General features: G+C 37.1%; 1 protein-coding gene across 2 annotated transcripts in view; it reads right to left on the bottom strand.

The window, feature by feature from the left end:
- Nucleotides 1–22,374, bottom strand: part of LRRC9 (leucine rich repeat containing 9) — a 121,731-nt gene that overhangs the window by 60,546 nt on the left and 38,811 nt on the right. For both annotated transcript variants that reach the window (XM_070797686.1, XM_019969005.2), the window contains exons 11-17: nucleotides 17,308–17,484; nucleotides 16,877–16,994; nucleotides 14,657–14,789; nucleotides 13,287–13,409; nucleotides 12,563–12,678; nucleotides 6,008–6,220; nucleotides 1,922–2,041 (exon numbers count right to left, since the gene is read on the bottom strand). In XM_070797686.1, the coding sequence (XP_070653787.1) occupies nucleotides 1,922–2,041; nucleotides 6,008–6,220; nucleotides 12,563–12,678; nucleotides 13,287–13,409; nucleotides 14,657–14,789; nucleotides 16,877–16,994; nucleotides 17,308–17,484 (1,000 nt within the window). The remainder of the gene's footprint in view (nucleotides 1–1,921; nucleotides 2,042–6,007; nucleotides 6,221–12,562; nucleotides 12,679–13,286; nucleotides 13,410–14,656; nucleotides 14,790–16,876; nucleotides 16,995–17,307; nucleotides 17,485–22,374) is intronic.

The following is a 22,374-nucleotide window of genomic DNA, read 5'->3' as shown; positions in this document are numbered from 1 at the left end:
AAAAAGGAAGGGAGTTTAAATACTAAAATCTAACCTCAGATATGCAGATGACACCAGCCTTATGGCAGAAAGTGAAGAGGAACTAAAAAGCCTCTTAAAGTGAAAGAGAAGAGTGAAAAAGTTGGCTTAAAGCTCAACATTCAGAAAACTAAGATCATGGCATCTGGTCCCATCACTTCATGGGAAATAGATGGGGAAACGGTGGAAACAGTGTCAGACTTTATTTTTTTGGGCTCCAAAATCACTGCAGATGGTGATTGTAGACATGAAATTAAAAAACGCTTACTCCTTGGAAGGAAAGTTATGACCAACCTAGATAGCATATTCAAAAGCAGAGACACTGCTTTTCCAACAAAGGTCTGTCTAGTCAAGGCTATGGTTTTTCCAGTGGTCATGTATGGATGTGAGAGTTGGACTATAAAGAAAGCTGAGCGCCCAAGAATTGATGCTTTTGAACTGTGGTGTTGGAGAAGACTCTTGAGAGTCCCTTGGACTGCAAGGAGATCCAACCAGTCCATTCTGAAGGAGATCAGCCCTGGGATTTCTTTGGAAGGACTGATGCTAAAGCTGAAGCTCCAGTACTTTGGCCACCTCATGCGAAGAGTTGACTCATTGGAAAAGACTCTGATGCTGGGAGGGATTGGGGGCAGGAGGAGAAGGGGACAACAGAGGATGAGATAGCTGGATGGCATCACCGACTCGATGGACGTGAGTTTGAGTGAACTCCGGGAGTTGGTGATGGACAGGGAGGCCTGGCATGCTGCAATTCATGGGGTCACAGAGAGTAGGACACCACTGAGCGACTGAACTGTACTGACTGAAGGCCAATAAACAAAGTAGCAAACTTTCACCACAGTGGGAGAAGTTATGGTGCAAGAGCCTTGAAATGGTTACAAGGAGGAAGAAAATGGGCAAGAGCTGAGATGTATTTTGAATATATCTCATTCAATATATTCTGAAAAGGTATGTCGATGACCTGAGACCTATGGAAACAAAGATGCTGGACTGCAGTTCTGGAACCCATATGTAATTATTGTCGCTGCTGCTGCTGCTGCTAAGTCGCTTCAGTCATGTCTGATTCTGTGCGACCCCATAGACGGCAGCCCACCATATTCCCCCGTCCCTGGGATTCTCCAGGCAAGAATACTGGAGTGGGTTGCCATTTCCTTTTCCAATGCATGAAAGTGAAAAGTGAAAGTGAAATTGCTCAGTCGTGTCTGACTCCTAGCGTCCCCATGGACTGAAGCCCACCAGGCTCCTCTTTCCATGGGATTTTCCAGGCAAGAGTACTGGAGTGGGGTGCCATTGCCTTCTCCGATATAATTATTGTTATATGACATATAACAGGGAAAAAAATCCAGATAAGATCCATACCTATGTGTACATGTGTATTACTATATTTGTCCTTTGATTTATAAGAAGGGAAACACAAGTCAAACAAGATCTATGTATTTGAAGTTTGGGTAGAAAGGACAAGACAGAGAGAAAGAGAAATAACCATAAGGATAATGAACAGATGGGAAGAACTGACAACATTAGCTGTGAAGTGGTAAACCAAAAAGTAAAGAAGAAATAAGGACTCAGAAGGAGGAGGAAAAAAAGACCGAGAAAAAAAAGCAGAAGAAATTGGAAATGACAGTTTATAAATGACATTTTAAAAACAAGTCTGGAGTAGTTTTACATTTATTTTCAAGTAGCTAGAACTCAGATATGATCACAGGTGTATATGTGGTTTGTAAACAGAATCTAAATCTAAGACCTATTTTAGACAAAGTAACATACTGTAGTTTTATGTATGCTTTGTTCCTAATTTGGGCTATATATCTTTAATATGGTATAGATGAGGTCATTATTACAAAAATAATTTATCCATTAAATTAATAATTTTATTTTACTTATATAATTTCAAAAAAGTTCTTACCAGGTGGTATACATCATCTAAACAAGTAAATTCATTAAAGCTGATATTAAGTTTTCGAAGTCCTGTTAACTTGGAGAGATCTCTCAATTTACTCAAGCTGTTTCCATGTAGATTCAGACTCTAAAGTAAAATAAAATGTAAATAAAAAGTAAGACAAGTTATATTCTAATTGTAGCTATTAAATAACATTAAGAGAAAGCCAATGAGAAAAAAATCTAATTTTAAAGGTACAGTCTGTTTTTATAATCTGATTTTACAAGATGAAGTTTATAATAGCAGCATTGGACCTGGTACTTGATTAATCTGATTTTCCACTTGCTCTAAGTTTACTAATAATTGGCATGAAATTCTTTTTAGAAGATGAGTAAATATTTTGTTGTTATATTCATTAGGGCAGTTCTATTTCTCAGGCTAGCTGGTGAACAATGTAGGCCCTAAAGATTTTGGGTATTGGCTAGGTTGCCTCACAGGAGAGGGGATGGCGAGGATATACCCTGATTACAGGGAACCAAATGAGGGCCCTGGACTAATAAAGAAAGGCTGAGGGGGTTACAGTGGGAGGATACAACGTCAAAGAAGATACAACGTCAAAGAAGGAGTTGAGAGAGTGTTTAAGTCTCTGCACCACAAACTGACCCAGATGTTCCCTGCCCCTTTGATCCTGGGCTATATGAAAATGACTGTTACCATATTTTTATATTTAGGGGTGACTCTGATATCTGCATGGGCTTCCCAGGTGGCACTAGTGGTAAAGAACCCACCTGCTAATGCAGGAGACAGAAGAGACGTGGGTTTGATCTCTGGGTGGGGAAGATCCCGTGGAGGAGCGCATGGCAACCCAATCCAGTACTGCCTGGAGAATTCCTTGGACAGAGTAGCCTGGCAGGCTATAGTCCATAGGGTCGCAAAGAGTCCTAATGTGGCTCTAACCTCTCATTCTTTCAGTCACAGTCTCAGGTATCTTTGTATTCTACACCTATATTCCCACCATCACACACCCTAGATAAGACACTTGGTCTTTCAAAACCATGTGCTTACAGATAAAGTATACCTCTGCATGGAAGACAAAAACAATGAAATCTTCCATATCCTTCAGAAATTCACACAAACCCACCTCTTTCTGTGGACCTCTCCCAGCAGCTCTAAATGTCTTGTATTTGTTTATATATCTGTCTCCTTCACTAAAATAACACCCTTGGAGCAGGGAAGAAAACTTATTCATTGAACACCTAATACTTGCTTCAATGGCTAATATATAGCAAATTCTCAGTAAATGCTAGATGAATAAATCAGTGCAAAAGCCAGACTTATAACAACTCTAATTTTTAGTATTTAATTGTGCTGTAAGAGAATATAAAATTATATTACTCTAGGCTTTTCATTTCTATATATTTTATTTATTTTTATGGATGTCTTCATAAAACTCAATCTAGTGGGGATAACTGAAAAGAAAATAATACATGTGTACCTTCAATTTCTCTTATAGTAATGGCACAAATAAAGGAGAAAAAAGGGTGTGATGTCTAAATATCCTTCTTCTAATATCTAGAATTCTTACTGGAAACTGTAGAAAACTTTCTGGCTTTTAAGAAATATAGACAAATTTAAGATGAATTCTTAAATTCTTATGTTACGGGTACTGACCAAATTAATAGTCAGGTGGAGGTCACACTGGCCAAGATATTCCAAAGTCTTAAATTCTTCTCCTTTCTGCTTATCTTACAAACCAAAGATAATAAAAAAGACCTAGCTTCTGGTGCTATTTTTTTTACTTTTATTTAATCTCTTTAAATCTATAGGAATACATGTTTTAGAAGCTCAATCCTATCAGAACACTGATTTATTAAACCTTTCCTATTGAGGCTTTATTATAAAAAATGTATTACTCAAATATGAAATCTTGACGTTATAGTTCAGAAACAATTTCTCCATAGTGTCAGCTGGAAGATTGTTCCTGTATTAAGTATATTGCATATTTATGATAAAGATGGTGATATTGCTATCATGCTATAAAGTTTTACTTCATCTCTGATAATAATTCTCTAAAGTAGACTTTAGATGGATGGCACATCACTGACTCGATGGACGTGAGTCTGATTGAATTCTGGGAGTTGGTGATGGATAGGGAGGCCTGGTGTGCTGCGATTCATGGGGTCGCAAAGAGTCGGACACAACTGAGCGACTGAACTGAACTGAACTGAACTGAACTGAAAGTAGACTTAATCTAGACTTGAAGATTTGGTGGATGATGCTAATACAGTTTTACCAAAGCAATTTCATAAACTATCTTAAAAAGATGTTTTGAATATTTTTAGAAGCAGACTGAAAACTGTTGAGCTCATTTATTATTTTAAAATATATGTTTTGCATTCTCTTTCTGCTTCACATAATCATTTGGAAAAAACTGTCATCGTAAACAATGGATTTAAAAATGTCAAAATGGAGCCAAGTAATTGACTTTCAAGATAAAAATAATTTCTGAATTTTTATCTGTACCTCAGTTTTCAGTAAATGCATAGAAAGATATGTCAAGTAAGAACACCTTGTCTTAAGTATTGTTAGCATTTATCAATTAATATCAATTTGTTTACTCCTTCCTTCTGTAGGTTCAAGCAGACAACTCACTTTTTCTGTAAGAACCACTCAGACATTCTGTTTTAGAACAAATATCCAATGAGTATCTCATATGTGCTAGGTATTGTGCTAGCTGGTCCACACAGTATTTATGAGTAAATTATAAAAAGGCATCCTTACCTCAAGACACTTTTATTTCCGGCTTTTAGAAAACTGTCACAATAGACTGATTTTGTTAGTAAAAGAAATTCCACCACCAGTCATCAGAAAGTTGTTGTAGTAAATATCAGATCAGATCAGATCAGATCAGTCACTCAGTCGTGTCTGACTCTTTGCGACCCCATGAACCGCAGCACGCCAGGCCTCCCTGTCCATCACCAACTCCCGGAGTTCACTCAGACTCATGTCCATTGAGTCAGTGATGCCATCCAGCCATCTCATCCTCTGTCGTCCCCTTCTCCTCCTGCCCCCAATCCCTCCCAGCATCAGAGTCTTTTCCAATGAGTCAACTCTTCGCATGAGGTGGACAAAGTACTGGAGTTTCAGCTTTAGCATCATTCCTTCCAAAGAAATCCCAGGGCTGATCTCCTTCACTACTGTATATTTAGAAGTTGCCCCTTAGATGTGGCCCTTCTGTGCAATGCACACTGCACAGTCTTATATTGTTACCCTCATGCTGGCAATATAAATGACTAAGAACAGCCATAGCCTCTGTCCCTGTGGAATTTATAGTTTAGGAAGGATACAGAACACATGACAAAGGAATCTTACTTAGATTCTTGATTAGACCTATAGGTAAGAGAAGGACTTAATGCTTAAGTATAGATCTAAAATGTGTGGGAGCTAAGTAAGAGAAACAGGGTCATGTGAAAACATTCTGTGCAGATGAAGTAGCTAGTGTGGAGACTCTGTGTGGCTGTAAACGATACATTTAGGAAACAAAAAGGAGGCTGACTACAGATTGCTACAGGGAGGGTAATATGAGAAGAGCCTGAAAAGACAGGCCTGGGACCAGGTCATATAAAACCTTATAGGCCATATTAAGGACTTTGGTTTTATTTTTAAAACAATGAAAAGCATTTGTGCATTTCATATCGGAGTGGTGAGGGATGACAAATCAGATTTGCACTTGAAAAGACTACTCTGGCTTCAGTATGGAGAATGGGTTGTGGCCTTGCAGTGGAAGTAGGACAAAACCTCTGTTGCATAGCTCTCGTAGGCATGCACCCCCACCCCAACACACACACACACACGCATGCACACACCCCTTGTATTGAGTTATACTTAGCTATATACTGAATGCCATCCAAAGAGCACATTAATAGAATATTATGTGCATGGTACCTCCTGAAATTGTGTAATAGCCCCATGGAAGTATCTAGGTTGGTGATAAAGGGAGTCTGGATAGAATGGTAGCAGATTTGAAATGGACAGACTGAAAGTCAAGATATAGAAGGAAGCTTAATATCTCAGAATATCTTAATATCTATAGAATTTCCTCGCAATACTCACCACAATATGACCATAAACACTAGTCTTGGCAAGGGAAAGTATCGTTTTATCATCCAAACTAATAAGTTTTGGTCTGGGCTTGATCCTGGGATCCATTTTTATAACTTCATCATCAAATTTCAAATCCTGGGACAATACTGATCCTTCTGAATTTTTTTTGCTTTCTTCTAGAATAACATTGTTGAATGAAGAAAATAAAGAGTGAGCCTTGACCTAAAAAATTTATTAAAAACATTGAAAATTTGGTTGCTGTATTTATCATTTTGAAAAATAAGCTATGTAGGAAAGATGAATTAAAACTTTTTCCATTTATAGTAATATCTATGATCATCTGTATCACATTAGGAAATCTATGAGAACAGATTAAAATTGTGGACTAAGAATGGGTGTGTTCATCCCCTCCTCCTGAAAATTCCTTAAACCTGGCAAAAGACATTTAAAAAATAGTTTATAACAGTGGAGAGGGCACCAACAAAAGACTAAAAGTTGTGAGATATAAATTAGAAGGGACTGAACTGACAAATAAGAAGCAGAAATGTAACCTGCAGCCAAAATATATGCAGGAGATAACCACTTCAAAGAGCAGACTCCAAGAAACCTGGTGTTTAGAGTGAACAAGTGCAGGAGGAAGTGCTAGGTAATTATTAGGCACTTGAGTTATCATAAGAATTGTAGATGACTGGGCCAAAACAACATGAACAAACAGAAATGGCTCTACAAAAAACCCAAATGGTCCATAAGAGAATTCTTTTTAAAATCTAGGAGAACAAAACATCTACAAAAGAATAGATGGCTATAGAAAAAAAAAAAAGGGTAAATGCTTCAAAGTCACCATAAAAACAATTAGTGAAGTATGAAATATTCAATAAATGTCCTGAGAAACCAAATGGATACATCTACAGCAAATCAAATTAACTGTGTGGAAGCTAATATAGAGGGCATCTTTCGCAACAAAGAATTTAAAGATGGAAATGTAAAATACAGAGAAAAAAAATTAAAATACATTGGGGGAAACAGTTCAGAATGTTCAATGTTTACCAAATAGGAGTTCGAGAGGGCTTAACAGAGAACAGAAGAGAAGTAATGATAAAGGAATTAAGAAAAGGAAACTTCCCAGAGTTAAAGGAAACATTTGATCTTCAGATTAAAACAGCTCATAAAGGGGCAAGCAGGATGATGGAGCTCTTATCTTTGCTGACATCACTTTGTTGTGAAGTCAGTCACAACAGCAGGGACTTGGCCTCTCCACTTCTTGTTATTTCAGTTATTTTGTTTTCTGTTTGTTTGGGTTTTCTGTGTCTTTTGCTGGGAGTGTATTTGACTGATAGAATTCTCTTCATAACAACATAAAATATAAATGCCCAGAACTATACAAGAAATATAAAAAGAAATGTTTAAGACCCATATAAAGGAAAATATGGGACAGGACTTGAGTAAATGGAATAACGTTATCATGTTCCTGGATGAGAGGCCCAATACTACACAGAAGTCAGTTCACCCCAAATTAAATTTAAATTCAATACACTTACAATCAAATCCTAGTAGGACATTTAAATAGAACTTAACAAGATGTTTCAAAATTTAATTTGGGAATGAAAACGGTCAAGAATGTGTGCGTGCATGCTAGGTCGCTTCAGTCATGTCCGACTCTGCAACCCAATGGACCATAGCCCGCCAGGCTCCTCTGTCCATGGGATTCTACAAGCAAGAATACTGGAGTGGGTTTCCATGCCCTTCTAATGTTCAAGAATAGCCAAGAAATTTTTAAAAAAATAAGTGGAAGAGAATTTGCCTTATCACATATCCAAACATATCATCCGGTTGTAATAACGAAAACAAGATGGTAGGGGTCCAAGATTAGACCAAGAGATCAATGGAATAGAATATAAGGATCTGTATATATTAAAATAATTTTAATAATAAAGATAATATTTCAAAATAGAGTAAAAAAGATTGAAAGCAAACCCACAAAGCTATTAACAGTGAATGCCTTAATGAAAGGGAGTGGGGTAGGACTGAGGTGAAAGCAGATTTTCATGTGTATTCTTTTTTTTTTTTTTTTATGTATTTTTATTTTTTTTTTTATAATTTTATTTTATTTTTAAACTTTACATAATTGTATTAGTTTTGCCAAATATCAAAATGAATCCATCACAGGTATACATGTGCTCCCCATCATGTGTATTCTATATTTTGCAATAAGTTTGAATTTTTTCTAGTGAGACTACAGCTATATACTACTCATGTAATATATTTTCAAAATAAAAAATTTAGGTGTCATAATGATTTTCTTTGAAAATTAAATCCCTCACAGAATAATCACTTTACATTTATATATAGGCATACCTCATTCTGTTGCATTTTACTTTATTGGATTTCTAACAAATTGAAGGCATCAATCAAGTCTGTTGGTGCTATTTTCCAACAGCATTTGCTCACTTCATGTCTCTGTCACATCTGGTAATCCTCATAATATTTCAAAGTTTTTCACTAAGATTATATTTGTTATGGTGATCTGTGATGTTACTATTGTAATGCTTTTGGGTTGCCACAAACCATGCTCATATAAGACAGTGAACTGTGTTTGGAGTACTCCATTGACCAGCCATTTCCCTGCCTCTCTCCCTCTCTTTGGGCCTCCCTATTCCCTGAGATCAGAGAAGGCAATGGCACCCCACTCCAGTACTCTTGCTTGGAAAATCCCATGGACGGAGGAGCCTTGTCAGGCTGCAATCCATGGGGTCGCTAAGAGTTGGACACAACTGAGCGATTTCACTTTCACTTTTCACTTTCATGCATTGGAGAAGGAAATGGCAGCCCACTCCAGTGTTCTTGCCTGGAGAATCCCAGGGACGGGGGAGCCTGGTGGGCTGCCGTCTATGGGGTCACATAGAGTCGGAAATGACTGAAGTGACTTAGCATAGCATTCCCTGAGATAGAACAATCTTAAAATTAAAATTTAGGCAATTAATTACCTTAGAATGGCTTCTCACTGCTCAAGTGAAAGGAAAAGTCACATACCTCTCACTTTAAATCAAAAGCTAGAATGACTGAGTTTAGTGAGGAAGGCATGTTGAACACTGAGACAGGCTGAAAGCTATGCCTCTTGCTCCAAACAGTCAAGTTTTGAATGCAAAGGAGAAGTTTTGAAGAAAATTAAAAGTACCACTCCAGTGAACATATGAATGTAAAAAAAGTGAAACAGTCTTATTACTGATATGGAAAATGATTTTGTGCTCTGGATGGAAGATCAAATCAGTCACAATATTCCCTTTAGTCAAAGCCTAAACCACAAAAAAATCCTCTCTTCAATTCTATGAAGGCTGAGAGAGGTCAGAAAGTTGCAGAAGAAAAGTTTGAAGCTAGCTGAGCCTGGTTCATGAAGTTTAAGGAAAGAAGAGATCTCCCTAACATAGAGAGCAAAGTGAATCAGCAAGTGCTGATGTAGAAGCTGCTGCAAGATATCCAGAATATCTAGCTAAGATCACTAATATAGGTAACTACACTAATACATAGATTTTCAATATAGATGAGACAGCACTCTATTAGAAGATGCCATCTAGGATTTTCTATTAAAAGAAGATGCCATCTAGGATTTTCATAGCACTGAAGTCAGTGCTCAGCTTTAGAGATTCAAAGGTCAAGCTGACTCTCTTGTTAGGGGCTCTTTTAGTTGAAGCTAATGCTCATTTACCATTCTGGACACCCTATGGCACTTAAGAATTATGCTAAATCTACTCTACCTGTGATCTATAAATGGGACCAAAAAAGCCTGGATGACAGCACATTTGTTTACAACATGGTTTGCTGAATATTTTAAGACCCCTGTCTAGACCTACTGCTCAGAAAAAAAAAAAAAAAAAGGATTTCTTTTAAAATACTACTGCCTATTGACAATGAACCTGGTTACCCAAGAGCTCTGATGGAGATGCGCAATGAGATTTACACTGCTTTCATGCTCACTAACATAACATTCCTTCTGCAGCCCATGGATCAAGGACTAATTTCTACTTTCAAGTCTTATTATTTAAGAAATACATTTCATAAGGCTATAGTTGCCAGTTTTTAATTCCAATCTCAAAGAAGGGCAGTGCCAAAGAATGTTCAAACTACTGCACAACTGCACTCATTTCACATGCTAGCAAAGTAATGCTCAAAATTCTCCAAGCTAGGCTTCAACAGTACGTGTACTGAGAACTCCCAGATGTTCAAATGGGCTTAGAAAAGGCAGAGGAACCAGAGATCAAATTCCAAGTATCCACTGGATCATAGAAAAATCAAAAGGATTCCAGAAAAATATCTACTTCTGCTTCATTGACCATGCTAAAGACTGACTGCATGGGTCACAACAAAATGTAGAAAATTCTTCAAGAGATGGGAATTTCAGGCCACCTGACCTGCCTCCTGTGAAACCTGTATGCAGGTCAAGAAGCAACAGTTAGAACCAGGCACAGAACAACAGACTGGTTCTAAATTGAGCAAGAAGTATATCAAGGCTACATATTGTCACCCTGCTTATTTAACTTATATGCAGAGTGCATCATGAGAAATGCCAGGCTGGATGAAGCGCAAGCTGGAATCAAGAGTACCAGGAGAAATATCAATAACCTCAGATATGCAGATGACACCACCCTTATGGCAGAAAGCAAAGAGGAACTAAAGAGCCTCTTGATGAAGGTGAAAGAGGACAGTGAAAAAAGCTGGCTTAAAACAACATTCAAAAAACTCATGGCATCTGGTCCCGTCACTTCATGGCAAAGAGATGTGGACACAATGGAAATAGTGACAGATTTTATTTTCTTGGGCTCCAAAATCACTGCAGATGGTGACTGCAGCCATGAAATTAAAAGATGCTTGCTCCTTGGAAGAAAAGCTATGACAAACTCAGACAGTGTATTAAAAACCAGAGACATCACTTTGATTACAAAGGTCCATCTAATCAAAGCTATGGTTTTCCAGTAGTCATGTATGGATGTGAGAGTTGGACTATAAAGAAAGTTGAGTGCCAAAGAACTGATGCTTTTGAACTGTGGTGTTGGAGAAGACTCTTGAGAGTTCCTTGGACTGCAAGGTGATCAAACTAGTCTATCCTAAAGGAAATCAGTCCTGAATTTTCATTGGAAGGACTGATGCTCAAGCTGAAACTCCAATACTTTGGTCACTTGATGTGAAGAGCTGATTCATTAGAAAAGACCTTGATGCTGGGAAAGACTGAAGGCAGGAGGAGAAGGGGATAACAGAGGATGAGATGGTTGGATGGCATCACTGACTCAATGAACATGAGTTTGAGTAAGCTCCAGGAGATGGTGAAGGACAGGGAAGCCTGGCATACTGTAGTCCATGGAGTTGCAAAGAGTCGGACACAACCGAGCGACTGAACAACAACAACAATAGCTGCCATAGATAGAGATTTTCCTGAGGTTATCTGAGCAAAGGAAATTGAAAACTTTTTGGAAAGGATTTACCATCCTATATGTCATTAAGAACATACATGATTCATGGAGAGTTCAAAATATCAACAGTAACAGGAATTTAAGTTAAGACTTCCCTTGTGGCTCAGATGGTAAAGCATCTGCCTACAATGTGGGAGACCCGGGTTTGATCCCTGGGTCAGGAAGATCCTCTGGAGAAGGAAACAGCAACCCACTCCAGTACTCTTGCCTGGAAAATCCCATGGACGGAGGAGCCTGGTAGGCTACAGTCCATGGGGTTGCAAAGAGTCAGACACGACTGAGCGACTTCACTTTCTTTCTTTCAAGACTTCAGTGGAGGAAGCATTTGCAGATATAGTGGAAACAGCAACAGAACTAGACATAGAGCCCAAGATATGACTGAAATCCTACAATCTCATGATAAAACCTTACAGATGAGGAGTTTCTTCTTACAGATGAGCAAAGAAAATGGTTTCCACTCCTGGTGAAGATGCTGTGAAGACTGTTGAAGTGACAACAAAGGATTTAGGATACTTCATAAACTTAGTTGGTAAAGCAGTGGAAGGATCTGAGAGGACTGACTCCAATTCTGAAAAAAGTTCTGTGGGTAAAATGCTATCAAACAGCACTGCAATGCTACAGATAGGTCATTCATGAAAGGAAAAGACAACACATGCAGCAAACTTCATTGTTACCTTAGTTTAAGAAATTGTCACAGCTACCAGTTATCTTCAGCAACTACCACCTGATTAGTCAGCAGCCATCAACATGGAGCCAAGATCCTCTAGCAGCAAAAAGGTTATGACTCACTGGGCTCAGATGATGATTCACATTTTTTAGCAATAAAGTCTACTGTTTTATGAAGGTATGTATATTTTTTAGACATTTCATACGTAATAGACTACAGTAAGTATAAAGGCAAGTTTTACATGCACTGGGAAACCAAAAATTAGTGTGACTATTGCAATATTTACTTTATTGCAGGGTCTGAAACTGAACCCACAATATTTCTGAGGTATGCCTGTACATATAATATAGCATAAACTCGACATAACATTATTAGGCTTCAAATTACTGTTCTGTTCTCATTTAAGGAATTCCAGTTTTAAAAATGCATTCATACCACTGTAATATACTCAAATTCCACGATGTATTCAGGCAAAACAAGGTCATGATCAAAGACAAACCACTTGCACTGCCGAACACTGCAATCACAGTTTCTTTGTCCCATGATAGAATCTAGGATAAAATAAAAATAAAAACAAGCAAAATAAATAAACACTCTTCAAAGTGAAACGTAACATACACTTTTCACCCTTACACAGATTAATAAACAACAAACTCAAAATATCATGTTATTGAGGTTTTTTTCTATCTTCCTACCATCCTCGATAATTTCTTAATTCTATCAAGACTAGTCACCCTTTCACTATACAGACTAGTAGGGTTTAGTTTTATTCATATTCTTTTCTTTTTCTTACTTTTTCACTTTTCTAATCAGAATTTGACCATATAGTTTTTGATAAATATATTACTCTAAAACCTTTGTTGTTAAAAGTTGGGTAGGCTCTATCTTTTGAAATACATACAATATATTATGCACATATGTGTGTGTATAAAATAGAAAAGAAACTTTTACAAAATAAAATATCTATGCACAGAAATATAAAACTGTCATTGAAGTAGGGAACAGAAATACAGAAGTTCATTAGTGGCTAGGAACATGGTTTTACAGAGAAGTTTATAAGCTTTGTTAGATAGAGGTTAAATTATAAGCATATCTTTATTAAATGAAAATATTCTGTAGTCAGAAAGATGAAAAAAGATTTATTTCATGGCAGACATACTTAGTAAATATTTTCGAGGAATGAACACTGAATTAATCATTGGGTAGTTGGCTTGACTGATGGAGTCGTGATCATGAGCCTGAACACTCTGGCCAAGGAAAACCTTTGTAATCAGGAGGATGCCTAATATGAAAAAACAAAACATTTTAACATGAATTCATCTTAACAATTTTCCAATTTTACCTTCCTTCCTGGCCCCAGACTTGATTGTATATTTATTCTGTAAAGGTAGGGATCCTAGCTATCCGTACAGCACATAGCACACTGCTTGATCCAAAATAGAGGAGCTCAATAAATATTTGTTGAATAAATAAAATGGTTATAAAAGAGGATTCCTGTGACTATATCAAGCAAAGCTTTACAGACAAGAAAGAAGGAAATAAGGCAATATTTAACAATATTTTCATGAAGTAATTTAAGAAATTTGTTGTTCTTGTTAACTGGGTAAAAATTCATCCCTGTATCATCAGTATCTAGCACATAGCACTCAATATGTCTACTGAATGGTGAACATTTCCTTTCCCTTAAATTATTAAGGAACCTTGAAATTCACCAACTTCTAGGAATCTCTAGAGTCACTGAATCCTATGAAGTAACTTGTAATTACTATGCATAAAGTATTCAGGTACTTCTTAAAACTATGTACGAGCTATGAAATGTAAATCGGGAGAACCTAACTGTTTTGTCCCTTGAACTGCAAGATCAAACCAGTCAGTCCTAAAGGAAATCAATTTTGAATACTCATTGGAGGGACTGATGCTGAAAAGCTGAAGTTCCAATACTTCGGCCACTTGATGTGAAGAGCCAACTCACTGGAAATAAGACCCTGAGACTGGGAAAAGGTCTTTTGCCAATTTTAGATTTATAACCAGGTTTTTTTACCATCTTATATTTTGTTAATTAAGGACAAATAAGGCCTGACTTCCCGAGTGCTTTATATGATGATTATTACATAAAAGGGCAGAGTTCTCTTTTCTCTTTCCAGTGAATCTGGGGTTTGTATGGTGAGTGTGTATAACATATACATATTTTTAGGACACATCTTAATGAACAAAAGCATATTGTGAAAAGTGTTTATTTCATATAAGAGAGATTAAATATGAGTAACAAATGAATCTCATGCTATTGATGTTGCTGATAATAATCACTCAGTAAATATTTGTTGACAGACTAAGTAGTAGATCAGAAAGTCATGTATTACCTCACTACTAAATACTAAATAAATAAATACTAAACACTAAATACTAAATAAAAGGGGTTTCAGAAAACTTCCCAGGTTGATAAAATCAAGCATCAAAAATGTTATGAAAGTAATTAATGAATTTGAAGACTCAGAGCTTAAAAGTTCAGAAACTGCGTATTTATAATACCATGTCTGAAGAGCTCATGCTCAAGAGAGTTTTTCTTCTCATCCTTGTACTTTTGCTGTAGTATTTCAATTCTGGGACACTCACATATACTTAAGCTATTAGCAAGAATGACAGCTTCTTTTCTGAGAGGCAGCTATAAAGAAAAAGCAAAGTCTGAGAATTTTTATAAGATTGACAATATTTCAACTTTACTACAGATGGTTTATCACTTTATGTCCATGTGTCTGGGCGAGGAACCTTCAGGTCACTCACTGAAAAGAAGTAGATAAACTTCAGGGACAACTTCATTCCATGAAACCATTCATGTATTTTAAATGTATATGCAAATAGATCTATGAAATATAATATTCAGTGGATATTACACTGAAGATTCTTATTTAAATAAACAGTCTAATAATTAGTCTAATAGTCTACATTATTTTCCAGATATATCTGATTGTACTAATGTATGGAAATTTTAGCTTGCATTGTGACTAGAGTTATTTCTTTAAAAGTATTTTATCAGGAATATTCATATTACTTGCTGTGAAAGCAGCTCTTAAAAAAAAAGAATCTGTTTTTATCAGTTAAAAATAACTAGAGCTAAGAGAGATTATATAATCTGTTTAAGACTGAAGCAGAAATTGTAAAGTCATGATTTAGACTCAGGTCTGCTCCTCCTTGTCACTGTCTCGGAGTTTTGAAATTACTGGGTTGGCCAAAAAGTTTGTTTGGGTTTTTCTATACCATCTTTATTTTATTATGGTAAAAAGAAAGGTAAAAGCTACCATTTTTAAGTGTATAATTCATTGGTATTAGTATACTCACAATGTTGTACAACTATCACCACTACCTATTTCCAGAATTTCATTCCAAATTAAAGCTGTATACTCATTAAACAATAACTCTCCATCCCTCTATCCTCTCCAACTCCTGGAAACGTCTACTTTCTGTCTCTACCAATTTGTCTATTCTAGATACTTTATGTAAGCAGGATCAGACAATATTTGTCCCATAGTGGCTTGTTTCTTTTACTTAATATAATGTTTGCAAGGTTCGTCCATGCTATAGCATGTATCAGAATTTCATTTCTTATGACTGAATAATATTCTATTGTATGTATATACCACATTTTATTTATCCATGCATCTGTTAATGGACATTTGAATTCTTTCTACTTTTTGGCTATTGTGACTAATGATGCTATGAACAAGTATCCAAGAACTTTATCATGTATATCTTACTAAATCCTCACCACTCTGTGAAGGAGATACTATTATTACCCTCATTTGCCAGAAAGGATCAAACAGGCACAGAGAGGTGAAGTCACCCAGCTGGTCAGTAGGAAAGCCAAGACTCAAATGCAGCAATATTTTCAGGTTATGTGTGCCACAATGAGAAAAGGATTAGGAAATACTGCTCTATACCCGTGTACTCCAGCTGTCTCATCAAGTGGGCGGAGGACTGATAAAGGTTGATTGGATGTTTTGGAGCTCATGAGTGATCAAAGATAAAACAGTATCAGTATCAAGGTGGGGAAGATGAAGTGGAGAATAAAGAAATGGTGGTAGTAAAAGTAAAGAGAAAAACAGGATGACAGAAAGCACGGCAGTGTTAAGTGAATGATTTTTTTCAAGATGGAGAAAATCTTGGAGTATTTAAAACAGATTAAAGAAGTGGATTTCAAGATCATTCACAAAAGAATCACAATATAAAATGTAAGATGCCTAAAAAGATTAAATAGGCAATCATAAAGGTAAAATAATTCATGATTAAACCAACTGTAGATTGAAAATACTTGGGAAAAAAAAAAAAAAAGAATTTCGTAAAGTTCCAAAAAGCAAAACTTAAGTTTGCCCTGCTTCTACAATTATTTACACAAAATTTATATTGTATTTATAACTCTTTACATAGCATTTACATTATATTAGGTATTATAAGTAATCTAAAGATGATTTAAAGTATACAGAAGGAAGTACATAGGCTATATGCCAACAGAACACCATTTCATATAAGGGACTTGAGCATCCTTGGATTTCAGTATTTGTGGGAGGTCCTGGAACCAATCCCTCTTGAGTACTGAGGGACTGTACTTTTCAGGATAGCACTAACTTTTTTGTGAAACAGTAGAAGTTTGCTATAAATATAAATGAAAGGATTGATAATCAAACTATGCTTAATCCGTGGCAGAGCTTTATTCATCAGGAAGAAAGCATTATTTTGAATAACATTTTATGCTACCTTGCTTGTTTCACTGTCTTTGAATCCTTTTTCAAGTATTTGTAGCAGATGCTTTTTCTTCACTGTAATTTCAGGATCAAAAACATAAAAAAGGCATTCCAGCATCTTTCGATAGCTCCTTAAGAATAATTAATACAAAAAAAGTTTTAGAATTGATTTCAAAAAAGCCTGGCCACAGGTAGGATGACAATATGCCCTAGCCAGGATATTTCCCATTTATGCTGAGTGTCATTCTTAAATTTCCACTCCTCCTCAGTCTCAAAAAGAGCTTCAGTGTGGATAAACCATGAGGTCATCCTAGTCAGGAAGATGCTTTACTAACAAGGATATTTTCAATACTATAAACTTTTAACCAGAAAGACTTTTTGTTGTTGTTACAAAATAAAAGCAGGCTGTTGTAAAAATGTTTCTTATGGAAGTTAGCTTCTTACTCTGAATCATGCATATGTTCATTGTCCAAAAACTTTTGGAATTTCTCTTCAAATTTTAGTCTCAGAATACGGTTATTAACCTTGATGACACGTTTTACTTTCACTCCTGTAATACCATATGTTCTGAAGTCCCACGTACAAAAACGTGACAGAATTAATTCATAGCAGGAATTAAACCTATATGGGAATACAAAATATATACAAAGAAAATAACAGACTTTCCTTAAAATGTTGAGAACACAAAGTTACATATGAAAAAAGTAATAGCCCATATTTTACCTTTCTGCTAAAGATACATGCTGTTTTGTTTCGTATACAATCAATAAAAGAACTGTTAAACTCTGAACGTGTTACTTAGTCGTGTCAGACTCTTTGAGACTCCATGGACTGTAGCCTGCCAGCCTCTGTCCGTGGAATTCTCCAGGCAAGAATACAGGAGTGGGTTGCCATTCCCTTCTCCAGAGGCTGCCATTCCCAACCCAGGGATCGAACCTGGGTTTCCTGTACTGCATGGATTCTTTACCATCTGAGCCACCAGGGAAGAATAATAGCTCTTTTATTAATAATAATATATTTGTTCTGACTAAAAGATATGGAGCAATCCTCCAACATTGTAATAGTTTCTTTTGGGGGACGTCAGTGAAACTAGACGCTTCTGGCTTGCATCTTACTGGCTACTCTTTCATGATTTTATTTGCAGCTTCTTTTTTCTCTGACAGACTTCTAAATGTTGGATTGCCCCAGGAATCAGTCTCTGGCTCCCCTCTTGTTTCCATAAACCCTATTAATAGGTGATTTCACTTGGTCCTTTGGCAATATATATTTTAAATATATATGTGTATATACATATACACACACACATACATATACACCTATATTTATTATACTAGTAAATTCCAACATTTTATCTTCAGGCGTTACCTTTACCCCACTTAACTGGATATACCCACACTTGAATATCTAACTACCCGCTTGCTATGTTCACTGGAACACGTAATAGGCCTCTCAAATTTAACTCACCCAACACACCTGCCTTTAAACCTGCGCCTCCTGTTTTCCACCTCAGCGTATGGCACCACCATCTAACTAGTGGCTTAGGTTAAAATCCCAGGAATAAATCATGCCTCCACGCTTCTTTACCAATATCCAACTCTTCAGCAAGTCTGTTTGGCTCTATATCTAAAATACATCCTGAATATGACTCTATTTAATCACCACTACTATTATCCTAGTTAAAATCACCATCACCTCTCAGTTGGACTATTGCCATAGCTTCATAACTAGGGATACAGAAGTGAAAGAGGCAGGATTCCTGCTCTCATTGACCCTATAATTCCAAGGGAGTTGGACAAAAAAACAAGACATAATAAATAAAATACATAGTGCTCTGAATAAAGAAAGGTTTGGGGTAAGGAATGAAGCGTGGGCTACTTAAGAGAGGTCTTGGGTAAGACCTTTGGAGAAGATATTTGAGCTAAGAATTGGAGGAGAAGTAGGGGCCTGCTATATGAAGATCTCAGAAAAAAGTAACTAAGGGCCCATGTGCTCTCTGCTGCCCTCACCTGGTCGTGCTCAAAGTAATTCTGGCCCTGTCTTACAGTAGCACAGAATTTAGATTAATTTGAAATTTAAGATAAGGAGGATCAACTGTATGGTGACTCCAGTGATAAAAAGTCTGCCTTCCAATGCAGGAGATGCAGGTTTGATCCCTGGGTCAGGAAGATCTTCTGGAGTAGGAAATGCCAACCCACTCCAGTATTCTTGCCTGGAAAATTCCATGGACAGAGGGGCTTGATGGGCTACAGTGCATGAGGTCACAAAGAGTCAGATATGACTGAATGACTGAGCATGCACTTAACGGTATGGTGACAGATGGAAACTAAATTTTTGGTGGTGAGCACGCTATAATGTATACAAAAGTATAAGTATACTGTTGTACACATGAAACATATAATATTATAAACTAATGTTACTTTAATGAAAAAGAAGTTAAAAAAATTTTTTTTCCCAAAGAGAAACAAAGAAAAACAAATCTCAACATCTGGAACACTGGAACACTGGCACCAACGGTGCACACTCCCAGAAAGATCCATCTGATGAAGCAGATGAAAGCCGTCACTGTCTTTTCCCACAGCATTGTGGAATGGACATTGACCGTGGGAATTGTAGGAAAGAGCCATTCTGACTCCATTATGGGTCTCTTTCTTTGACTTTAACCTTTGTTTTTTATTGCTTGCATGCTCAACGAATGGACAATTACTCATTTCTAGTCTGGTCTTCCAGGAATGCAAGAACCAGAAATGGCACAGGAAACTCTAAGTAGTATGATCCTTTCATAGAGCTTTTCTTTGTCTGGGAATTAATCAGTTGATCCCTTCTTTATATGAAATTCCTAGAGCCTTGGAGATAGAGAATCCTAGTACGAAGAGGACAAGGGCTCTGCTATCCGGGGTCACAGAAGTAAAGCAATTCATTCAATCACCTGGCCACACTGTGTGCATGGGGAAACGTCATTCAGAGGCTGGAATACTGCTGGAGGAGGGAGAACAGACCTATACTGACAGAGAATTAATGAGACTTACAATATCGTCCATACCTCATGGAGGATGGTAACTTCTCACAGCTGAATATATGCTACTGCACTGGGGAGCACGGCAGCACTGCTCTGAGGCGTCTGCCTTTTAGTCTGAACCTGAAATCCTGAAACCAAGACTCTCTAGGGCTTTGTATAAAATAATACTGAAATCTGCTACACCTTTCCTTCAGAGAGTCCCGTAGATTTAAGGGCAAAATTCAAACTGCCCAGCCTAGCCTGTAAGACCGTTAATGATCAGGCCCTTGTCATGTGAAACTACTGAGTTCTCGAGATGTGTTAAACTACTTACACACCCTTTCACGTGCTGTTGTTGCCTCTGCATGCAAAGTCCTTCCTCTAATTCTTTGTATAGTTAACGTCTATCTGTCCTTCAAAATTCAGATCAGAGCATCTCCCTCAAGTGCCCCACTTACCACTAGCACCTAGTATAGAATGTGACTTATGGCAGAAGCTTAATGGATGACTGCTGAGCAAGTGAACAAATAGAAAAGACTCAGTCTCTATATTCACTGAGTTTATAAACCAACAAAGTGAAAAAGTAATAGGTCAAGTATAAGCAAAATTATAGAGTATAAAAGAGATACAAATCAGTGCTATGAAGATTCAAAAAGAAGAAAGAATAACAATGACAACAGATGATGGGATTGAAAAGAAAATCCCTCACAAAGGGCTGGGGATGTAAGGCATTCTGGGGGAAGGAAGCAAAACAAAGAAAACCACCTACGTGATGGTGTACCAGGTATACTCCAAAAGCAGTGAGGCATGCATAGTTTAGCTGACTCTGAAGCAGTCTGAAAAAGTTTTAAGGTAATTTGGAGACGCTACAGTGAAGGACACTGAATGTCAGTGAAGAGTTAGAATGTAATTTGGAAGATAACAAGTTGGTACAAGAGGCTTTTATTATTTTTAACAGAGTGGTTGGCGTAGGAAGGGAGCATATGGGAAACCAGGTGTCTTTACTGACTGGCTGGTAAACGCTGAGTGCCCACTACAGACAAACACTATACTAGATGCTGCAATAGTCTGAAGTGAAAGTGTCAGTTACTCAGCTGTGTCCAACTCTTTGTGATCTCATGGACTGCAGCCTGCCAGGCTCCTCTGTTCATGAAATTCGCCAGGCTAGAATACTGCAGTAGTCTAAAAGGAAGGTTATGAGGGCAGGTAATTTTGTTACAAAGGAGAGAATGAATTCAAGAGACATTATGGAGAGAAACTGAGGGTCTTGTTTAGACTGATTAGATATGAATATTGAGGAAGAGAATAGAGTCAAGAATGGCTTCAGTGTTTATTGTGCCTCCACGACTAAGACAATGGCAGGACTACAAACAGGAATGGAGGAGCCAGAGGAAAAGGATGGTTTGCAGGCAGGATGAGGAAAACAAAAGCAAAAAGATTAAGGACTAAAGATTTTTACATTAACTTGTCTAATCTTAGCGGTCGCCTTTTGCGATAGACTTTCATTTTTCTTATTTTACAGATAACGTTCAGATGGATTACATAACTGCTTTAAGACTATGCAGATAGAGTGTGAACCTAGGCTTTCTGATTCTAACCCCACTTTTTATTTTATTACTCTCTGGGTGAGCTCTCTTTCAAATGTGTTGAGTGTGTCTTGCCGCTGGACACTGGGCTAGATTCAGCACTGGTGCAAAGGAGAAAAAATTAAGTAATTTTGACAGTGCAGGTGCAGAAGAAATGATCAAGGGAGAGTGTAAAAAGAAAAGCAGGAAGTGTCTAAGTACAAAAAATAACTAGAGAGGTGAGGTTATAAGAAAGGAATTGCTAAAAGCATCAAAATCTGCAGAGGTCAGGAGAGTGAAGGCCCCTCATTTCACTGGGTGCCCCCACTCATTCAATGAGACTGAATGTGTAAGCATCCATAGTGGTGATACGCACATAAACTAAGGTATTCAGTTACACCGAGAGACGCCTACAAATGTTCACGAATACACAAATGATGTACTCGTCTAGCATAGTAGAATGCATATGATTTTAAATGGAGCTTAATAAAATACATTAAAACGCACTTCAAAATCCTGAACAAGCATTTAGTAAGTACGTTAGCTTGCTGACTTACACCATATCAAAACCAAATATAAAATGGTATAAAGCAAAAAGTCTGAGTTTCTGTAGCTGCCTAAAACAGGGCAGCACGAAATGTTTATAAATAAAAAGATTAATTACTAAGTTATTTTATAGACAAAATTGAACCTGTTAAGTATCTATAAATTGATATGGAGACTTCAATTAGTAGTTACTGATTGAATTCAGCTACCCCTATACTAGATTTATAAGGCATGTTCTGTCTGTCCCCAGGGAGCTCACAGAGTCACATATTTTGTTCTATGGTACTTAGAAGTGATTTCTTTACATTGTAAATGCCCTGTATCTATAACTAGGTTAAAAGCTTCTCAACTACGAGGACAGTATCTTTGATGCTTTGGAGTCCCCGTTTGATAAATGCTGTCTGA

The sequence above is a fragment of the Bos indicus genome, chromosome 10 (genome assembly GCF_029378745.1).
Source record: "Bos indicus isolate NIAB-ARS_2022 breed Sahiwal x Tharparkar chromosome 10, NIAB-ARS_B.indTharparkar_mat_pri_1.0, whole genome shotgun sequence".
NCBI lineage: Eukaryota > Metazoa > Chordata > Mammalia > Artiodactyla > Bovidae > Bos > Bos indicus.
Note: the sequence above shows the minus strand (reverse complement) of the source record. Positions and strands in the feature narration are given on the sequence as shown.